General features: G+C 55.7%; 1 protein-coding gene across 2 annotated transcripts in view; it reads right to left on the minus strand.

The window, feature by feature from the left end:
- Window positions 1-22,461, minus strand: part of DOCK1 (dedicator of cytokinesis 1) — a 494,355-nt gene that overhangs the window by 393,697 nt on the left and 78,197 nt on the right. Inside the window, exons 8-15 of one of the 2 annotated variants that reach the window (XM_051833503.2) lie at window positions 22,147-22,304; window positions 21,064-21,145; window positions 20,545-20,680; window positions 14,738-14,810; window positions 11,550-11,692; window positions 5,089-5,214; window positions 1,886-2,010; window positions 554-652 (exon numbers count right to left, since the gene is read on the minus strand). In XM_051833503.2, coding sequence (XP_051689463.2) covers window positions 554-652; window positions 1,886-2,010; window positions 5,089-5,214; window positions 11,550-11,692; window positions 14,738-14,810; window positions 20,545-20,680; window positions 21,064-21,145; window positions 22,147-22,304 — 942 coding nt within the window. The remainder of the gene's footprint in view (window positions 1-553; window positions 653-1,885; window positions 2,011-5,088; window positions 5,215-11,549; window positions 11,693-14,737; window positions 14,811-20,544; window positions 20,681-21,063; window positions 21,146-22,146; window positions 22,305-22,461) is intronic. The other variant, XM_008274844.4, reaches the window with a different exon arrangement.

The following is a 22,461-nucleotide window of genomic DNA, read 5'->3' on the forward strand; positions in this document are numbered from 1 at the left end:
TCTACCCTCCCTCGGCGGCTGCCGTGAGACCTGCCCACAGCTGCAGCAAGAAGAGTGATCTCGTCTTCACATTAGAGCGGCAGAAAGAACACTGCCCGTGGGCAAGGATTCTCCCTAATCCCCACATCCAACATCCAGATCCCAGGGCCACCCCCAACCTGCTTCCCGCAGGTTCCTGTCTTAAGAGTGGCAGGTGCACTGCGTTATGAAAACCCATGGCATCAAGGCCGCTGGACAGAACCCATCTGCTCAGCGGTAACCTCCATGCACTGACCTCTCCATTCTTCTCTATTTGGCGTATAACAGACCCAGGACGAGCGCGGGAAGCGCTGCCTATAAAACACTGTCATTTGTCTCCATGAACAGCCTATTTTTACGTCCAAAAGGAGGTCAGAGTAGCACAGGCCAAGGAATGCCCGAGCGGTTGCTCAGTGACCTTGAACGACTCCGTGGGGAGGGCAGCTGCTGGGCGGGGGGGGGGGGGATTTCCTTGGGACACAAATGAGCAGCTCATAACGAATCCCACATGAGGAGATGACCACGAAAATGATACCTTAACGGTCTCAAACCAGCGTGGCTGCTTCACTTGGTAGTAAATCACGGACTTGTACTCTGAAATCGCTTCATCGCCGGCCCCGGGGAAGATCACGTGCTTCGAGAGAAAGCAGAGTCCACGTAAGCGCTCACGGAGCTGGACAGGGCACCCATCTGAGCCCACACGTCCCCTCCCCAGGAGGAAGAGGGCGGGAGCTCCAGCAGCACCAGCAAACCTACCACAAACGCCATGGGCTCCGGCAGCCTGCCCGACCCCTGCTCCCAGACAGGAAGCACCCAACAGCCACGAGACACGGGACCGCGAAGTCCCCGGGCCCCTGATCCTCACCCTAACCCTTTAACATGAGGAGCTGCAGGAAGTCGGCCGGTTCACTCAGTAAAGCCGGAATGTAAGGCAGGAGATCAAACAGAAGGTGGTCACTCTTCTCTCCCTCCCTCCCTCCACCCGTGAGTACCGGCCAATGGACACCAAACTGGCCCAGCCCACTGGGTATGACAGCACTCCCTGGGCTTCCAGGAGGGCCACTCACAGGAAGGCCAGCAGGCCCCAGAGGGCACAGCAGAACCTCCGGAATGAGCCCAGGACACTGCTGTCCAGCATGTGGGCCCAGCAGAGCCCACCCTCCAGTCCCAGGTCCTGAGGTGCCACCTAGAGACACCTGCTCTGGTCATCACCACAGCCTCCAACCCCGCTAAGTGGACCCTGCAGGCTGCTGTGACCACGGAAGCAGGAGAGCTGCACCACCACCCTGTGGGACACAGGCAGAGCCCAGACTGTGGTGGGCAGAGGCCCAGACTCCGGCTCCACTTCCATAGCTCCCCAAGGAGACCCTGAGCACACTGATTGCTCAGGACCTCAGGACTGGTGACAAGGATGCTGCCTGCACTGCTCACGTGACTGCCGGACGTCTGGGCAGCAGGGGAGACCCTGCCATGAGCAGAGTTGGGCTGGAAGGCAGCCGAGGCCGCAGGGGCCGGAGACAGTCGCCGTGGGGACCCAGTGCACACCACACCCCGTGAGGTGAGGTGGGAAAGGGGCAGCCGGAGCTGGAAGGCCAGCCCATGCAGAGTGCAGCAGGTGCTGTGCCCATGCAGAGTGCAGCAGGCGCTGTGCCCATGCAGAGTGCAGCGGGCGCTGTGCCCATGCAGAGTGCAGCGGGCGCTGTGCCCATGCAGAGTGCAGCGGGCGCTGTGCCCATGCAGAGTGCAGCGGGCGCTGTGCCCATGCAGAGTGCAGCGGGCGCTGTGCCCATGCAGAGTGCAGCGGGCGCTGTGGCAGGCACGGGACCCGGGGGCCGTAACACAGAGCCCCCTGACTAACCACACTTACCTCCAGTCGCTTCCCGTCCTCATCGTACACAGACACTGTGACCTCGACGTTCTTTGCCGTCGTCTTGCTTCCTTTATCAAAGTCTCCCTGGACTAGCGTCACATAGATATCATTCCGGACATCACCTGGGGGTGGAATCACACCCGTGACACCAACCCAGCACTCACAGCGCAGCCATGCATTCTGCAAAAGTAAGGAGCTACCCATCCCATCAGAGCCTCAAAAATGCTGCATTCCAGGATCAGAGAAATTCTCTACTAAACAGTGTTGGCACTGAAAGGCACGAACAGCGCAACCTTCATCACCATCCTCATCCTCATCAGACTCGCTGGAGAGAAGTAAACAGCCAAGGCCTCTGATAAGCGGCTCGGTTCACCCCTGGGAGCAGCCGAGGACCACGACGGCTCCAGCGCCGCTGATGGAGCTGCAGGAGCCCAGGCCGTCCCCAGCATCCTCTGTCCGCTGCTGGCTGCGGTCACCTGAGCAACAATGGCTACACCGACCGGCACACCCCCGGTAGAACTGGCAACGTGGCACGCCCCGCTCCACACTCTGCCACAGTGCCTTACTCCAGGAGTCAAACCCACTGCTGATTACGAGTTAGACCCCCAAGCCTAGGGCCAGGCACAAGGGAGGAGGCAAGTGAGTGCTGTTCTCTGCTGCGGGCAGCTGCCGGGTTCCACAGAGAAGAGGCCTGTGGGTTTCCAAGGGAGATGGGCCTTTACCTAGGGGGTGGCGGGGGTGCGAAGGGTAAAATCAATGAGATCTCTGGCTTTGGATAGGCGCAGCTCCAGCCACTGTGGCCATCTGGGGAGTGAACCAGCAGGTGGAAGACCTCTCTACCTCTCTCTCTCTCTCTCTCTCTCTCTCTCTCTGCCTCTCCTCCTCTCTCTATGTAACTCTGCCTTTCAAATAAATAAATCTTAAAAACAAAAACAAAAACAGGGCTTGAGACTTCTCCCCACCGAGACAGGAGCCCCAGCAAGGGTCGATGGGGGACACCTCCCAGGGTTTCTTAGCAACATGACTCAGTGGGAAAGCCACAGCCCAGTGCTTCCTCTGCCGTCTGCCTGACCACCCCCACGCCAGACCTCTGCTCTGCACTGGGCACGCGAACAGTGAGCAGCAGGTGGCCCCTCAGCTAACAGACAAGGACCCCTGACAAGGAAGCCCTCCTTTTTTCTTTTTCATTCCTTTTTTTGGCAACCGCTTTATTCTGACTTTTAATGCAATCGACTATTAAATTGAGTTTTCATTTAAAAGTCATTATTATAATAACCCCGAAGGGTTGCTACCACGGCCGCACTAGCTGCTAGGGAAGGAAGTGCGGCTGCAGCCGCTGAGGCTGCCCGAGACGAGAAGACGGATGGAGCAGCAGACACGGCTGCCCACCCAAGACTCGCCACTCATCAGCTTGCGACCCTGGAGACGCGACGCCACCTCCCAGGCCACCCCTGCTGACCAGCCTCATCAATAAGATGGGTCTGACAGCCTCAAAATCCTCCAAGGCAGAAAAACCATCACTAGAAACCGTCTCGCTCCCAAGTGCGCCCAGAGAGAGGTACTGCGGGGCCACTCGTAGCAGGTCAACTCCAAGGCAGGCACACTCAACACCTCGCAGGTCCCAGGTCCTCGTTCTGGGAGGGAGGGGAGCAGGATGCCGGCCACCCTGTAACTCAAGGAGCTCTCAGCTTCCCTCCCACAGTCCTTCAAAGGGATTCCAGGGAGTCAGGAGAAGCAGAGGAGCCAGCCAGGAGGGTGCGACACAGTCTGCTGCTGTCCAGAGAAGAAGCTCATCTCAGCACTGGCCCACGCCGACAAGGGGACAGGGGACACAGGGTCTGAGGGCTGAAGATGCAGACGTAACAGAAAAGCAGCTGCACTGACTTCCCAGTGCCCACCTGACCAGGGATGGCTCAGCCAACAGAGAATGCGGGCGACACTCAAGCTAGACGCCCCCGCCCCAGGACTGCTCCCCACTGGGACTCAGCAGTGGTCAGCTGCAGGTTTCCCCACAAGTCAATCAAGAGATGATGGAAGCATTGCAGCTTATGGTTCAAGTCTATCCTAAAGGGAATGCCTCCAGGTAGCCAGAGGCCTTGGGGTTTCCCTTGGCATATGAGACAAACTAAGGCCACCAAAATAAATGCACCTTATCAATGATTCCACTGTATCTAGAAATCTACATCTCAAACCCCAAGGCACACGGTGAGCCCACAAATGTGTCTACTCCCGGGAATAAGTCTAAGTTAATCTGTGACGGACGCAGGGACAGGCAGAAGCTGTTCCGTGTGCCACAGTCTGAGTGCTCACACTCCCCAATCTCAGAGGTCCCTCGTGTGGACTTCTCAAAGAAGCCAATAACCCACAAGAGTCCTGGAAGACAAGCTGGGCAGAACACGTCCCAGGCTGCACAGACGCAACCCGACCGTGACTCCGCGGGCTGCTCTGGAGCCACCGCTGGCCCTGAGAGCAGAGTGGAGGCCTGAGCAGTGGGACTGCCACACACCGCGTGGTCGGGCCCCCGATCGGCCGTGGGACCTGAGGCTGCCGTCGGTGAGGTCCACAGCGACAATCTGCAGACATCTGAGGTCCTGATGCAGATCAACGAGATTATTAACGTGCGCGCCACTTGCAAACCATAAATATTAACGCGCTCCCCAAGATCTCTTGATGAACACCTCAGATGAATAACAGGAATGCTACTTGGAGATTGAAAAGCATGATGCAAACCTAAGAGGTCAGTGTCATCACGGGATCCTACCGTAGGTCTAGTCGGCTTCCAGGCCTACAGCCGAGCCGCCGGAGCGACACCAGCATGGTAACGGACGCTGCTGGAGCAGGCGCGGGTGCTCAGTCACAGGCCTGGCCCCTCCACTCACCCCAGGGTCCACTCCATCTGGGCAGCTCACTTGCTGGACTTTTTCCCTCCTTTAGATCAGATGTCAACCCAGGTGTTGCAAGGAACCTATGCCTCCCTCATACGACCCTTGCAGTTGTAGGGGGCAGGGAGATTATCCCAGCTGGGGCCAGGCAGCCCAGCTATGTCCCACCAGGCTGGCTGCAGCCACGGGCAGCTGGGGTGATCATGACCATGCTGGGGCTCACCCACCACCAGCCACACGCTCAGCCAGGTTACTATCGACCGCTGATCCTTGGGGCCGGCCACACAGTCCCCCGCTCAGAGCCTCAGGCTTCCTCACCAGGCATGATGATCTCCGGGAACCCCGTTTTGCGAGCCACGGCCGTGGTCCTGTCCACTAGATGAGGAAACTCCTTGCGAATCTGATGGACGTCGCCAGGAAGCAACTTCAGTGTTACCCACAAACCTGCAAGAACAAAACGCCTGAGCACGGTCCCTGTGCCGTCTGAGAAGTCTGCACAAAACCAACTGCAGCGAGTGAGCGGCTGATCATTCGCAATTCGGTTATCTGGAGAGAAAACCACGCAGGCCACCGTCCAGGCAACAGCGCGGGGCCCAGGGGAATGATCTGCACCTGAGTGGCCGGGGCCCAGGCCCACGCTGCAGTGACCGGCACCCAGGCAGTGGCACACCCACGGCAGCTGTACCCGCTGCACTGCCCAGGCCGTGGACTCCGCCGGGCTGACACACGTGTCTGCCATGAACCAGAAGGCAGCGCGTTCCTGGAGGTGGGCAGAAAAAGCTGTCATTTTCCCATCACCCAGGACGCATGACAGCAGGGGAGGACCGACCAGGTGAACTCAGCCCCACAGCCAGGGAAAGCCTCCGACTGCTGAGCCGCACTGTGGGCCCCAGACGGGCAGCAGCTCGGGGCTGGGAGGCAAGCGGCCGGCCCACATCACTGTCACACACACAGAAGGGACGGCTCTGGGCCCCGCTCAGCTCCTTCCTCCAAGGGAGAGAACGGAGGCTTCCCAAGCACCTAACACAAGCTGCAGGGGGCGTCCCGAAGAGAGGGCGGCCGAGAAGCCGGTTTGGCGTCAATTCTTCCGAGCGAAAACCCCCCCGGGGACGGGCACAGGGTAAAGTGCACGCTTCCAGCAACCAAAGCCAGGAGAGGAAGGGTTTTCAGGGACAGCGCCTTTCCCTGGGTGGGAAGGGGTTGTCGCTGTCAGCGGGCACAAGGGTGGCTCCATCCCCATGGCCACAGGGTCCACCCTGCTGGTTCCCCAGTCCCGCAGCTCTGTGGGGCTCATCTGCCCATCCAAGGACCCATCTTCCCTCACACTACTTGTGTGTGCACCTGTGAGAGGTTGTGTGACTATGTGTGTGCATGTGACTGCTTGTGTGTCCATGTCTGTGTGTAATCTACACACGTGTGTTTCTGTGTTGGTGTTTGTGCACGTGTCTGTGCATGTGTGTACCTGTGTGCGTGTCTGTTTGTGTGTGTGCATGGGTTTCTATGTCTGTGCATGTGTGTTTCTGTGTTGATGTCTGTGTATATATCTATGTCTGTGCATGTGTGTACCTGTGTTCGTGTCTGTGCATGTACGTGTCTGTGGGTGCATGTCTGTGTGTGTTTCTGTGTTGGTCTCTGTGCATGTGCCTTTCTGTGCATGTGCGTACCTGTGTTTGTGCATGTATGTGTCTGTGGGTGCGTGTCTGTGTGTGTATCTGTGTGTGTGTTTCTATGTTGGTCTCTGTGCATGTGTGTACCTGTGTGTGTGTCTGTGCATGTATGTGTCTGTGGGTGCGTGTCTGTGTGTGTATCTGTGTGTGTGTTTCTATGTTGGTCTCTGTGCATGTGCGTACCTGTGTTTGTGTCTGTGCATGTATGTGTCTGTGGGTGCGTGTCTGTGTGTTATCTGTGTGTGTGTTTCTGTGTTGGTCTCTGTGCATGTGTGTACCTGTGTGTGTCTGTGCATGTATGTGTCTGTGGGTGTGTGTCTGTGGGTTATCTGTGTGTGTGTTTCTGTGTTGGTCTCTGTGCATGTGTGTACCTGTGTGTGTGTCTGTGCATGTATGTGTCTGTGGGTGCGTGTCTGTGTGTGTATCTGTGTGTGTGTTTCTGTGTTGGTCTCTGTGCATGTGTGTACCTGTGTTTGTATGTGTCTGTGAGCACGTGCTGCCAGTCTGTGCACATCTGTGTGTGTCTATACTTGTGTGTATGTCTGTGCATGTGTGTGCTTTTTAGTGTCTACGTAAGCAAGTGTCTGTGTCTGTGCGTCTGTGTCTGTTTCCGTGTGTGTCTGTGCTTCTCTGTGTCTGTGTTCCCGTGTCTGTGTGTGCATGCCCACGCCTATGTGTCTGTGTTTCTGTGTGTATCTGTGCACGTGTGTGTTCCTGCTCTGGCTGCTCCCAGGGCAGGCCCAGGCACTCATCACAGCAGAGCAGAACACCCTCCATTCAGGAGGAAGAAAATGAGAAAATCAAGCCCTTGTCCACAAGCAGCCAGGACAGAAGTAGCACTGGACGGTGTCCAAAGGACGCCACAGGGAACACCACGTTAGACAGGCTCCCCACACCTTCCGTCCTCTGCTGACTAACCCCAAAAGAGCTGTTCTGGAAACGTCTTGCTGCCTTGCAGATGCCTGGCCGCTGGGGAGGCCCAAGGTCCCACCCTCCTGCGAGAGGAGCTGTGGCTGGAGGATGCCCTCTGCATGTGCCTGGAACCCTCCTGACAGCTACCTGCATCTGCCTCTTTGCCCTGCAGACCACGGAGTTGTTGTTTGGCCCCTAAGGTGGAAGTGAGGCCCTGGCCAGGGAGATGGGGAGGCTCCTCCCTGCACCTGCCGTGCTCACTGCCTGCCTGGCACGTGGCAGGTGTGCACTGGGTCCCTCTGAAGAAGTGGAAGTCTTGCCAGGTGGCTGCAGGACAGGGAGCCTCCTCTCACAGGAGGGTGGGATAGGGCTCCGGAAACCAGCAGTGACCAGGACCCACTGGAGGGGGACAGTGGGGAACAGAGGGTCAGGAGTGAGTACAACCTTACGATGCTCTGCTGGCCATGTGGGAATGAGCAGATGAGACATCGAGCAGAATGAGACCCCAGCAGGGCCACACTGTAGGACCCAGGACACTGCTGGACAAGAACTGGACTGTAAGGGGACAGAGAAACCAGCAGAGGTGGAAGAATTGGAGCAGAAGAGAGGCAGCTCCCATGGCCAGTGCCCACTGCAGGCAGGCACGTCAGCAGAGGCGCTCAGGGGAAGAGGACCCCGCAGTGTGCAGAACTCCCCACACCGCAAGGTCACACAGGCAGGAGAACCAGGGGAGCAGGGCGGGGCATGTCCAGGTGACCAGACCATCCACGGCGGCCCAGAAAGGACCCGAGCAACCCAGACCTCGGCAAGGCACTCCTGCTGAAGAGCAGGGCAGGTGCCAGTGGGCAAAGGACCTGAAGAACACAGCGCAGAACAGGAGCAGAGAGCCGCTCAACAAAGAGACAGCCGGATCACTCAGGGCAGGGTGGGTTTCCACCATTTTCTTTTCTGACCTTTCGTGTACTTTTTCTCTGTCTTTTTATAAGGTATGAAATTCCAGGGGCTGGCGTTGTGGTACAGCATGTAAAGTTCACCTGCTACGCCAGCATCCCACGTGGGCACTGGTTCAAGTTCCAGCTTCCAGATCCCTGCTAACGGCCTGGGAAAACAGTGGAAGTTGGCCCAAGTGCTTGGGCCCCTGCACCCACGTGGGAGACCCCCAGAAGAAAATCCTGGCGTGTAGCTTCAGCGTGATCCAGCTCAAGCCCTTGTGGCCATTTGGGGAATGAACCAGCAGATGAAACATCTCTCTCGTCTCTCCTGCTCTCTCTGTAACTGACTTTCAAACTGAAATTCCAGATTGTGGGGGAGAGCTAGTGAGAAGCCCAATGAATACAAAGAGGCCCCCAAAGAGGGTGGGTGGGACACATGTACCACTGTTGAAGACGCACACTGCACAAGGTAACTAAGAAAGGCAGGGGGCAGACAGCTAAATTCTGCAGACGAACTCCAGGAGACAAGCCCAGGAGTGCACGTGGAGCCGGCCCCTGCTGGGACTCCAGGATGCAGCCAAGGCTGCTCAAACACAGGGGCGTGAGTCCTAATGTCCCCCAGGAGAGAGACTGTGTGCAGAATATTCTAACAGGAAGACAGTCTGGGAAGGACTGCAGGCCGTGGGAGGGAAGGACTCGCAGAGGTGCGAGGCAAGCACACGCATGGAACGTCGCTGGCGCTGTGACAAAGCCTGCCGTCCACACCCTCCACCTGCGCAAGCGTCTGAGCTCATATACGCATATGTGTGTGACCCGATTCAATTTGTACAGCACCAGCTGAACATGGAGATTAGATTTTCCTGATTACATTGAGTTTAAAATGCTCTCCTCACAAGAGAAAATGAGGCCAATCTTCACCCAGAAAAAAAAAAAAAAGTGCACTTGGGGTTGTCATTTGTTTAACCAGAAAAACCCAAATCAAATTTGCATACATTACGCCAGCACCAACAGAAGCAGCTGCTGGGGGGGTGTTTGGGGGGTCCCTCTCCACCTCGAGCACCCAGCACCTCTGAGTGCAGGGGTTGGAGTCATTTGGATTAAATATAAAAGACTGTCGATCATGATGAGGAAACTCGTGGCCATGAACCCAAAGCAGCCGAGAAGCCCCATGTCGAGGGGACAGAAGGGACAGGTGCTCCTGGGAACAGAGGTCCCGCCCCTCACTCCAGGCTCCCCTGCCTGGATGTGACAGACACAAGCACAGGTCAGTGCTACTGCAGATGGAGAAACAGGCTGCACTGAGCCAAGCCGTACGAACCTGGCCACACTTGGGCCCTGGCTCCCCGGCTGCCTCACTCGCAGCTCCCCCTGGAAAGCCTGAATTCCACCCAAGAGGGGGCCCTGGGAACCCTGGGGAACAATGAGGTTTGGGGCAGGGCGCGCCAGCACGGTGACCGGAGGCCCCCTTGAAAACTCCGTGATGCTCTTGCCTCTGACTGTGCAGTGCGACCTGGGCGCGCCCCTCGTCCCCAGGGCCTGCGAGGAACCCCAGGCCCCGGCCTCAGCCCCTCCACCTCTGCTTCCTGGACTCTGGCCACAGTCAGAGCGACTGGCAGGGCCAGGCTCCCGGCCCCCTGCTGGCCTCAGGCCAGTCTCCACTTTCCCCGCCTGTGTCCCACAGCTCCACGGAAACCCTGACGACTCTGCAGAAGAGCTAGAGCTCCCTGCGCCCCTGCGCAGGGCTCAGGGACCAGCCAGGGGCTCCCCACGGTTTTCAATTAAAGTGCGAATGGGGGAGGGCCCGCTCCTCTTGGAGAAAAGGAAGCCCAGGTCAGCTTAAAATGGCTCCATCTGCAGAGGTCACCTGCACCCACTTCCAGGTGGGGGTGGGGGTTTCTCCTGCTCTTGCTGGCCAGGGATGGGGGTGGGGGAGTACCAGAAGGAGCCCCAAGACGCTGCAAGAGTCCCAGACATTCTTCCAGAACATTCTTCAGACTCAACGGACACTCTGCCTTTGAATGACGGGAAGTCCATCAAGATGACCACCTTTTCACCCTGGGGACGTAGGGGCACTGGACCGGAAGCAGGACTGTTTCCCCAAGCTCTCCCGAGCTTCGCCCAAGTCCGCACGGCTCGAGGACGGAGACCGATTCTCCCACGGGTGGGAGGAGCAGCAGCCCTAGGCCCGATGTCCTGAAGGTGACTTCCCCGCCGGGGCTGCGGCAGGTGGGGGGGCCTCTGTCTGGCAGCCCTCCCAGCCAGCCGAGTGCCAGCTGTCACCAGCCCGGGTGATTGATCCACGAGCTCTGCCAGCACAAAGTCAGCTGCTCAGGAGCGTGTGGCGCGGGATTAGAATCGCCGCGGGCGAGACGAGGAGGGGAGGAGACGGCACCGAGGGGAACCGGCCTCACGAGCAAAGTCGTGCTCTCGCAGGGAACAGAGGGAGCCCCAGCAAAGCCCACGGCAGAGAGAAGCCGGCACTCCACAGGGGCGCGGACCCCAGGAGAGGGGAGCTCGGGCACGGGGCGGTGACCTCCAGCCTCCCAGTCTCTCCAACAGTCAGGGGACAGGACCACGTTCCCTGGGGAAGTCGGGCAGTGTTTTCCAGTGGCAAGGGTGGGAGGAGGCAGCTGGACAAGGAGGGTGGCCAGGCATGGGCTGTCTCCGATTTCATCAGCTGTGGGCTTCTCCCAAACACCCACCCAGACCCCAGCACTCTGTCTCCCTCTCCTGCGGGGGAGGGGGCCCTCAGCAAGACTCCAAAGGGAGATCAGTGAGAAAACCCTTGGCGGGGGATGTGCCACAGCAGGCTAAGCCGCCGCCACCACGCCAGCAGCCCACACGGGAGCACCAGGGTGAGTCCCCGTGGCTCACTTCCAATCCAGGCCCCTGCTAGTGTGCCTGGGAAAGCAGCAGAAGACGGACCAAGTGCGCCCAAGTGCTTGGGGCCCTGCATCCATGTGGGAGACCAGGGTGGAGCTCCTGGCTTCAGCCTCGCCCAGTTCTGACAGTTGTGGCCACCTGGAGAGTGAACCAGTGGGTGGAAGACTCTCCCCTCCCTCCCTACCCCCCCTTTCTACTTCTGCCTTTCAAGTAAATAAAATCAGTCTTTAAGGAAGAAAGGAAAACCCCTGAGTGTTGGGCACTAGGCCACGCACTCCACACTCCTCCCACACCCCGCACCAGCAGCAGCAAACAGCGCAGACCGGACAGCACCAGCCCATGTTCCCATAAGCGACACTGACAGACAAAACAGGCAAATACGTACCCTGCCCCTTGTGGTTGACTTCTTTGGCAGCGATGACTTTGTTTATTACAGTCTGAAGGAAGTCATTCTCCCCCGCCACCCTGGGTGAAAAACGGGATGACATGTTCAGCGGCTTGTGGCGGATGGCGTCGTCCAACGCGAGCCTGGAGGGCACGGGATGGGCAACACCACAGGAGACAAAGGGGCACAGAGACCCGGGGGTCACGGTCACAGGGGGGCACAAGAGAGCATCGTCACCGAGCGTGAGCGCCATCGTGAGCCAACGCACGACAAAGGACAGGAGAGGTGACAAGAGAAACAGGGAAAAGCATTGATCAGGAAAACGTGGCACCATGAGAGAGAAGTCAGGCACACGAGGGCGACCCTCTCCCCAGGGAACACAGGTGCACGAGGCCTCCTCTCCAATTGCCTTCGAAGGGACTTGCCCTGCAGGAAGGTGGCTGCAAGGCATTTAACTGCCGCGGATGTTTACGGCCCCTTCTCCAACTTTACTCATTCTGGACACAGCACAGGTCAAAGGGGCAGGCGTGAAAAGCAAAATCAAGCACACGCAAGAAAATAGAGGTCCCTCGAGCTAAGTGCACGGGGAAGCTGTCTACCAGGCTCCAGCCAGCCCTGCACACAGCAGGGCCTCCTGTTTGCAGGTGAGAAGAACGGAGTCTGAGACCACCCAGCCTGCAAAGTGAGACTGGAATGCCGTGAGGCCTCCACACCCCAGGGACCTGCTCCTGGCCATGCACCAGGAGCCGTCACAGCGGCTGCTCCTGCACAACAGAGTGAAGCCACGTGGGCGACACCTGCAGACACCTCACAGCACGGAACCAAGGATCCTGCACCTACAGTCTTCAATCGGTTCAGGCAGCAGGCACGGCGGAGCCGTCCTCGGGCCGCACAACTCAAGGGAGCCGAGGACGGTTTCAGTTACCGCCAGTCGACAAGGCACAGACAGCTGTGTGCTGTGCTTCCTTCTCTGCGAGACAATCAATCAGTTTTAATGGAGCAAAAAATGGTTTCCTTATCGTGACATTTGCCAGAGACCTGGTTTCACTGCTTCTTTTGCCATGAAAAGCGTGCTGCTCTTTTGCTTCTGACACTACAAATATTAATCTGTTTATCCGTCTTCCTTTAATGGAGTAAGGAGTCACAAATTACTGAAGAGTTAAGCATGCAATAATAGCTTTTAAAGAGTATGTTTCCACTAAAAGAAAGCAAAGACGGTGCACAGTACAGGTGGCTCTCCAAGCTTTTAAGAGCCCCAGGAAATCTGCAGATCTGTAGCCCATAACCATACTTATTTCCGAACAACAGAGACTTTTCCTCCTTCACTTGTCAAAGAAAACTGGCAGGCAACAGGTGTAAGAATTCTGAGGTCTGATACACGATGCAGCATGGACAACAGCGGGGGCTGCACTTCACAAACACGCAGGAATGGAACTCGAAGATAAGTATATTTGGGCGCAAAGCAATTTCTGAAATCCATGCATAGGAGGGTCTTCAAAAAGAAACTGAAAATGTGCGCTATGAAAAAAAATCTACGCACAGACACCAAATTTTTCTGCAGCAAAATAAACGTGTCTTTTAATTCCATTTTACTACAAACCTTTGGAGACCCGCATCTTTCTCATGGGCAAAATAAGCAATGTAGGACAAGTCGATAAAGGTGCACTTTCTTTATTACAATATCTGCCCACGTTCCAAGGTGATGCTCCCCTTGCTCTCTGGGGAAATTTCCAGATTCTGCAGAACGGCGCTCACCTCTAAGCTGTCTTCACTGCAGTGGACTCCAGAGACCGTTCTGCACTGATGACCACGGCCACAGGTGCACGTCCACTACGGCAGCCACCAGCCCATATGGAAGTGAACTCTTGAAATGGGACTGATGTGGTGGAGGGAGGAAATTTTTCATTCTTCTTCATTTTAAGTAATGGAAATAGCCACACAGGGCTAGTGGTTACCGTACTGGACAGAACAATAAACTGCTGAAGCTGCAAAAGACCTCCCTGCCTCCCGCCGTGCATGGGCAACCGCGTATAAGCCGGCTCCGGCTGGCAGTGCGAAGGAGCAAGACTCCTCTGTCACTCTCCTGTCTCAAAGATGGCAGAACCCTGCAGAGCAACACAAAGGCCTCTGCAGCCATCTGACCGGGCGGTCTGCCTGTGCGGAAATGGAAAGCCCAAGCCCATCCATCTTGAACAAGCAGCACTCGGGCCCCGGATGGAGACAGGTGGTCGGCCCATCAGGAAGCATGCATGGGGCAGAGAGAAGCCAACCTCACCCCTCTGGCCCCCAACAACAGGGCTCCTTCCACCTCCAGGCAACAGCAGCCTCCCTGGTCCTCTCAGCCAACACCGGAAAACAAGGCAACTTTTCTACGACAGAATCCTTGTCAAGCCTGAACTGACTCCACGAAGGCGAGGTGAGGACAGAAAGCGCAGCACAGCACGGGAGTCTCGCTCACCTTCCCACTCAGTCCGCTTCTATGACCTCACGTCTGAGGAGGAACCTGCCTCCTAGCGAGCCACTCTAACTCCTGGCTACTTCTCTCCACCTCTGCCTGGGTCCGAGCGGTCAGAGGTCAGAGGCCACCATCACGATCCCCGCCAGGGACACAGACAGCAAATCCTTCCAGCCTCTTCCACGGGTTCCACTTCAAATCAGAGAACCGACTTCACGAATCCCCCTAACGGCTCCAGGCCAGAGCCACACAGAGCCTACCGCGTGGCAGGCACGGGCCCAGTCCTCTCTAGGCAAGAACCAAGATGGGCAACTCAGCAGCACGATTATAGGTTTAGAGTATTATTTCCTACTTGACAAAAGAACTCATCTCTATTCTGTTTGCTCTTCTGTTTAACAAACAGCAAGCTCTTGTGATGAAAGTGTTGTATTCCGAACATGTGAACAGCTACGAGAATAAATCAATTACGGAAAGAAACAGTCACGCTCCGGGCAGAGATGTGATTCTTCTGATCAGGCAATTCAGCGATCACAGGTACAATCTACTCCCAGGACCACAAACAAACTTTCATCTGGGATTCTTAGGGCTACAGTATTTCCCCCTGCAATCACGGTGATTTAACAGATTTTTCATTATTACACATCAATCAGTCCCTACGTGTGCTTAACCTTGATTACAAACACAGGATTTCTAAGCCGTCTCTGCCGAAGTCCTTGGATGGCCCCATACTTACGGCTGGAAGGGGATGAAGTGCTGCTTGTCTTCGTCATCAACTTTTCCATTTATGATGTCTGTTACGTCCATCACTGGGGAAGAGGAGAGAACAGAGACGCTTTGCTTTACAAACTAGAACCATTGAAAACAACCCCACGGCTCCCCTGTATCTTCCGGCAAACCCCAGCGGAAGCTGGGCGGTGGCCTTTTCTAACTTCTAAATTGTTTGCATGCGTGAGCGACAGATTAAGTTGTCTAAAACTGCCGGTCCCAGTGAGCTTGGGCTCAACTGGTAGAACCCCACTGAGTGATCCAGCTCTCGGTCAGGAGCTGGTGTGTCCCAGAGAACTGCCTGTGGTGACCAAGATGTTCTAAAACAACGAGGCCCTCAAATGCAGCAGGCGCGAAGCTGGAACTGAATTTCTACGCTGATGTCACTCATTAACATTTGCATTCACACAGCCACGTGTGGCAAGAGGCTACCGCATTGGACAGTGCCACTCTGCCCTCCACAGAAGTTATTGCATTACCCAAATAATAAGAAAACCACGTCACCAGGTGCGTCACACATGCCAGGGTCTGGAGGCTGATTCCAGCAGACCCTGCAAGGCTAATGTGCACATGCACCTTGCACACCTCTCAGGAAGGAACGAACTTGTCCAAAATCACACACCAGGAGGTCTCCAATGCACAAGCACTTCCCATTTTGTTAAACTGCCTTTGCACACGCATAACCCTGGGCAGTCCTGGCTTGTTTCCGCAGGGAAGGCTGTGTAACCAGCACAATACCCGTGTTGAAAGAACAGCAATTCATTACATCTCCAGCTCCCAAACAAGATCCCTCTGCCCTTGATTGTGGCTAGCAGAGCAAGAATAGGTGTTGGCATGGTGGCACAGCAGGTTAATCCCCCCACATGCAGCACCAGCGTCCCATACCAGAGCACCAGTTTGAGTCCCAGCTGCTCCACTTCTTTTTTTTCTTTGTAAAGATTTATTTATTTTACTTGAAAGTCAGAGTTACACAGAGAGAGGAGAGGCAGAGAGAGAGAGAAAGGTTTTCCATCCAATGGCCCACCCCCCCAACTGGCCACAATGGCCAGAACTGCGCCAATCCGAAGCCAGGAGCCAGGAACTTCTTCCCGGTCTCCCACACGGTTGCAGGGGCCCAAGGACTTGTGTCATCTTCCCAGGCCACTGCTATCCCAGGCCACAGCAGAGAGCTGGACGGGAAGTGGAGCAGCCGGGTCTCAAACCGGTGCCCATATGGGATGCCAGCGCCTCAGGCCAGGGTGTTAACCCACTGGGCGACAGCACCGGCCCCTCTGCTCCACTTCTGATCCAGCTAACTGCTAATGCACCTGGGAAAGCAGAGGAAGATGGTCCAAGTGCTTGGGCCCCTACTGCCCACATGGGAGACTTGGATGGAGTTCCTGGCTCCTGGCTTCAGCCTGGCCCAATCCCAGCAGGTGTGGGCATTTGGGGAGTAAACCAATGAATGGAAGATCGTTTTCTCTCTATCTCTTCCTCTCTCTTTCTGTGTAACTCTTTTAAATAAATAAAATAAATTTTAAAAAAGAGAGAGGGAGGGAGAGCTAGAGAAAATGCAAGAACAACCCTAGGCAGCACTGGAAATCCTCTGTCAGTCTGCCCAGCCAGCACACTTGACCACAGACAAGAATACGTGGGCAATTCTCATTCCCACCACCAGCACTCCCAAAAATGTGGGGCAGGATCGGAAGGACAGGGAGATAGCATTCCCATCCCACGCTCGGTGTGGCTGAAACTCCCACAGGCACTGCGCTGATCTGACAGGAGGGTGAGATCCAGGCGGAAGAGCCCCAAAGAGATTGGAACATGAAGCCTGGTTCGAGTCTTCACGTGATAGAAGGAATTCGCAGCTTGGGCCACTCCAGGGGGTGACTGGCTGACACCTGAATGCACCAAATGTTAATTTAAAATCATTTAATTCAGCAGCCCTGCACTCACTGGGTCCCTGACACAACACAAGCAGTCTGGGTGTGGCAGACCCTCCCTGGCATGCCAGTCTTGGGCACTCGCACACCACACCTCTCTCTTTTGCCACAGGACTCTTCCAACCCCCTCCCCCAAATCTGAGTCCCCCAAACAGTCCAACTCACTTGCCAAGTACCCACAGCCCCTCTGGATCACACGCAGAGCTCAGTATTTGCAGGTAGACAGCAAGGATGCAAGAAATGCACGTTGGGTCTAGATGCCCACGTGCTGAACACAGCCCTAGAACTGCTACTAGCTATGAGGTACCCCCAACCCCAGCTCCAGGGAAGGAAGCGCTGAGGCCATGGGCCACCGCGTACTTTCCGAAGCCCCATCCTAACCACTGCTCATCAGCACACAGGCCGTAGCCCAAGACGTCCTCCTGAGCTTTGGACAAGACGTCCCTGTCGCCAAAGGAGGAGTAAAGGACTTGGGGTCTCCACGCTCAGGCAGGGAGGTGGGCTCAGCCGAGGAGGACGTGCGTGGGGTGAGGGCCAGGAGGCCAGTGAGCAGGTAGCCACCACACAATGCCAGAAGCTGAGGGACAGGAGGGGGACAGTGGCAGTAGCGTCAGCATGACCGTGATGGAGGACCAGAGAACAGGGGCGTGTGGCTCCGCCCCCTCGGGGGACCACGAGCACACAGCTCAGGAGGTGAAGAGCCACACCATCCCACTCAGCAACTCCACGCCAGCCACACGGCTCTGAGAATAGCCAGCAGGGGCTGCTTCAGGGTCAAGGGCACTCACGCCCGTGCCCTAGTTCACAGAGCTGACTCCCCAGAGCCATCGTCACAGGACTCCGAGAGCATGACGCAGCCTCAAGCTGCAGCCACGGAAAGTCCGGAGGTGTGACTGTCACTTGATACAGTGAGATCTCACCTACGATGTTGCCGTTTTAGAAAGACTAAACCACTGGCCCCGTGTCTGAGCCCCTGCCACCCACGCAGGAGACGCGGACTGAGTTCCCAGCTTCTGGCTTCAGCCTGGCCCAGCCCTGGCTGTTGCAGGCATTTGGGGAGCAAACCAGCAGATCCCTCTCTCTCCCTCGGCCTCCCTGACTTTCAAACAAATAAACACAATCAAGAAGAACATGTCATGTGACTATAATCAACTGCACAATAAAAAATGGTTAAGACGGGGACCTGCTGGTGGAAGGTCCCAGTTCCACCCAAGCCAGGCAGCGTGAACATCACGCCTCCAAGAATTCAAGGCAGAACGCAGCCAGCAAAGCTAAAACATGGCCCACAGGGATTTCCAGGAGCCCAGAGGCTGTTGGGTGCTAACATCAGGAAACAGGAAAGGAAGGAGCCACAGACCAGTCCAGACAGGCAGAACCACGAGCCACAGGCGTATCCACGTGCTCGGCAGAAATCAAGGGACAAGACAGTGGCAGCCGGGGCTGGGGCTGTGGTACAGCAGGTTAAGCCACTGCCTGCATGCACACCACGCCAGCGCCGCTCCAAGTCCCAGCTGCTCCACTTCTGATCCAGCTCCCTGCTAGTGCACCTGGAAAGGTAGGAGATGATGGCCTAAGTACTTGGGGCCCTGCACCCACATGGGAGACCCAGATGGACTTCCAGGCTCCTGGCTTCAGCCTGGCCCAGCCACAGCCATTGCAGCCCTATGAGAGAGAACCTGTGCATGTAAATTCTCTCTTGCTGTCTCTTCCTCTTTCCGTCTCTTCCTCTTTCCCTGTACCTCTGCCTTTCAAACAAATAAATAAATCTAAAAAAGAGAGAGAGAAAGAAAAGAAAGGAACAACCCAGGCTTCAGCCAATCCTGCAGAACTCCAGGAGCAGGGCCTGATGTGACTTGAGACCGCACAGAGCAGAAGGGAGAGGCCACCGTGGTGTCAGCTGGAACTAAGACCCCCACCTCTCCACCCGTCACCCGTCACTCTGCAGCATTTCCTGAAGCATCAAAATTGAACCCACAAAAGCTGAAAAATTCCCATTTTAATCAAAGGAGGCAAAATCTGTCAGTCTAGAGTCCACGTAAGTTTTAAGAAATCAAATTATGGGAGCCAGCGCTGTGACATAGTGGGTGAAGCAGCGGCCTGCAGTGCCGGCATCCCATATGGGCACCGCTTCAAGTCCCGGCTGCTCCTCTTTTGATCCAGCTCCCAGCTGATGGCCCGTGCAGCCACATGGGAGACCTGGAGGAAGCTCCAGGCTCCTGGGTTGGATAGGCCCAGCCCCAGCCCTTGCGGCCATTTGAGGAGTGAACCAGTGAGTGAAGACCTCTCTCTCTCTCTCTCTCCCTCTCTCCCTCTCTCTCCCTATCCCTCTGTGCCTCTGCCTCTCTGTAACTCTGCCTTTTGAATAAATAAATCTTCAAAAACAAAAGAAATCCAATTATGCATCAAAGGAGTTTCTCCCTGGATCTCTCTGTAATCTAATCGCAGAGGACGGAGCACGGGGCTGAAAGAGGGGCAGCTCCAACAAAGTGTCGGGGGCTCTTCGGAGGGCTCCAGAGAGACCTCAGACACCCAAGGCAGAAACGGGATACTTCCAGAAAACTACACAGAGCTGGGGAAAAACCTCAGAAACTACAGGTATTTGAACACTAACATCAGATGACATGCGAAACATGCTGTGAGTTCTGAAGAAGAGGACAGTCTATATTCAAGTATTAAGGGACAGAGACGGCCAAGAATTTCCCCAGCCCACGGCCTCGAGGACCTCAGCAAGGCAATGTCATGTTCAGCAGTTCTCCTATCAACGTGGCATCACTGGAATACACCATTAAGTAAGTTGAATTAGTGTGCTTCTTCCTCATCACGCCCATGTCCCTGCTATTGTTTATGCCTTCTGAAGTGGTAAATCATTTATTTAAGTGATTCTCCAGGCGGCACACGGGGCATGGTCAAGGCAGCGAGACTGCTGTGTGCGACACTGGAATGCGGAACACGTGGCATCATTCAGCTCTCAGAACTCAGAGAATGCACAAACACCGGTACAGACCAGGGACCTGGGGTGACAGGGACGTGGTGGGGCAGGCTCATCGCTGCCAAGGGACAGAGGGACGAGAAGGCCGGGGGCTGGGGGCCAGGGGTGTGTGAGGACCGTCCGTATTCCCCGCTCAACCTTGACTGGACTGAAGCTTCTCCACAAATCGTCAGTTTAAAAGCCAGGGGGCAGAGGCCCGAGTTCTGAATTTCCTGGAAGCCAAGGCAAAGACCGAATTCCATAGCTATTCCTACCTATCAGGAACCAAGAAAGGTTCCCAGATTTCATAACCAGGATCCAAAGAATCACAAAAAAGGACAAAAAATGAGTATCAGAGGGTGGGGAATGAGATTCCACAGCAACCATCAAAAAGGCAAGGAAAAAATGTCCCCAAAAATTCTGAAAAAGGAGAGTGCCGGTGACAGAGGCCAAGTGGTGGGAACGTGCTGGGGCCGCGTCCCTCTGTCCTCAGCGGGGTCACTGGGCCCTGGCTCTTCTTGTGCAGTCGCCAAACAGGGAGGAGAAGCCCCCATGGCTGCCCCGCACATCCTCGTCCCGGTCGGCTCCTCTTCCTCATCACCACCGCGACCATCCTGAGCTGAGCCGGTCCTCCATCAACCCCCTGCCCAGACAGCCTGAGAACCCCCACCCCTGGGCCAGGGTCTCTCCCCAGGAACGATGCGACCCGCTTCCAAAGCAGGTCATGACTGACACCTGGCACGCTGAGCTTGGCGGGTCAACTAACAGATTCTTTTTTTCTGAAAACAATCGACCAGAGCTGCTCACTGTCTGGTATTCAACAGCGGCTCGCTCTCAGAGCGCACGAGCTCGTCTCAAACTCCCAAGCAAAAGGCAAGAAATTACCGGCCACGCCGAACGGCCGCCGCAGGCCCGAGGTCAGCTTCCGCGTGTTGTTGTCCCTCAGTTCCATGCGGCCCACGCGGATAATCTGACACACGAAACTGATCTTCTCCCTCTTCAGGTCTTTGCTCCCGAGATCCTGGAAATGTTAATTTCCATAAATTATTTTGGAGAACCATTATTCAATGCAAGTTCCACTGAAAAGGACAGTGCAAAGATGGATTGAGACTCTTTAATCAGACCGGTTTTAAGCATCTTAAAGTTATTCGCATGACAAAAAGGAAGTGAATAACAATAGTCAATTAAAGTTAAGTGAACTTAAGATACAAATTTAAGAGACCTGCTCCATGCTAATGGAGTAAGTGTCTGCCAAGGTGACTCCGAGGGCAGCTGGAGACTCCTGGATGCCGGAGAAGCCGTTCGAGCAACACCGTCTTAACCCACGCCGCCTTAACCCACGGCACATGTGCCGGCGCAGGAGGGAGTCAGAGGGAAGGCACCAAGGCTTCACCATCCACTTACCGTAAAAACAGCTCGCAGGTTATGCAATCTGTCTATATCCTTGGGTAAGCCCGAGCTTGACCAGCGAACCAGGTAGTTTTCACTGGGAAAAGGGAGAAATAAATCAGGTTAATTTTCCAAATATTACAGGTTACCAAATGTACACCCGCAATGCCTTCTACTTAACACCGCGTCGGTCCTCTGTGGGAGCAGCTTGCGGTTTATAAACATCGGCTACAACAACTAGAGCTGCTCCTCAATTAACAGACACCGCAGAAAACCCTCAGGGGGGTTTAATGTGCTTGTCTTGAGTGATAACTGTAATGGAACGATCTGCAGATGGCATTTCCAAATTTATTATTTTAAAAGTCCATTTGTTCCCTTAGAATGATGCTCGCATAAAATTCAACACAATGCGCGTTTCTTTCAGGCTTATGACAAACGAAATACTCCAATAAATACAAACTGCATCCTGTGTCAAGAAGAAATACAGTCCTTATTAGAAGCGAGAATGAAATGCACCCATTGGGTCTGCTGCCGTCAGAGCCCGAGCTGCATAACTGTGCAGAACGCGAGAGAAGACAGGGAGTTGTAGCACAGACACACACGCCTCTCACACAGTTTAAGGGCAGTGTTTCCATCCAGACAAAGGAGAAGTTATACTCAAGGCTGAAGCACAACAATGAGTCTGCAATGTTTTCTTTCAACGACGATGAACAGAGGACCCGCAGGTGGTGGGCACTGCTCTAGACAGCGGGCCGCCGTCCATCCACCGCCTCAGAGACACGGCAACAAGACCAAGGTCATGCACTGGGAACAAGGAAACACGACCTGGAGGGCGACTGGAAACCGAACCCAACACAGCTGGGCCTGAAACTATCCCCAGGACGTCCCCGAGGTCACTCCACCCCGACAAGGAGAAAGCGAGGTGCACAGGCGCCAGGACAGAGCCAGAAGCAGCCGCTGGCCCCACCGCTGGGGCGGGGCCTGGCACGCAGCTCCCCCACGGGTTCTCCAGGGAGGCAGCAGGGCCTGCTGGTGGCTGCCCGGCCGTCTTCTTTCCACCAACCAAGGGGAAAGGACCGCAGCCAGGAAGGCCCCTACCTGATGAACTTGGACTCCACAGGGTCATAAAGAGACATGAGGACTTCTGCATCTTCTCCTATTTTACAGACCACGTTTTTCAGGTTGACAAACAAGGCCAGAGAAGGGGTGGCAGCAAACTTGGCTTGTCTGGTAATATCCAGGTTCTGCTTCTGAGACTGCCAAGGGACAGAGAGGTGACAGTCAGCATCGGCAGCACTCACCGCCAGCCCTCCAGGGGAGAAAGCGCTGTGTGGCCAGCTGGCCTGAGACAGCAAAGCCACGCGTGCCACTGCGTCCTGCTACTTCATAGCACGCATCCACTGAAATCCAGCG

The sequence above is a fragment of the Oryctolagus cuniculus genome, chromosome 15 (genome assembly GCF_964237555.1).
Source record: "Oryctolagus cuniculus chromosome 15, mOryCun1.1, whole genome shotgun sequence".
NCBI classification, from domain to species: domain Eukaryota; kingdom Metazoa; phylum Chordata; class Mammalia; order Lagomorpha; family Leporidae; genus Oryctolagus; species Oryctolagus cuniculus.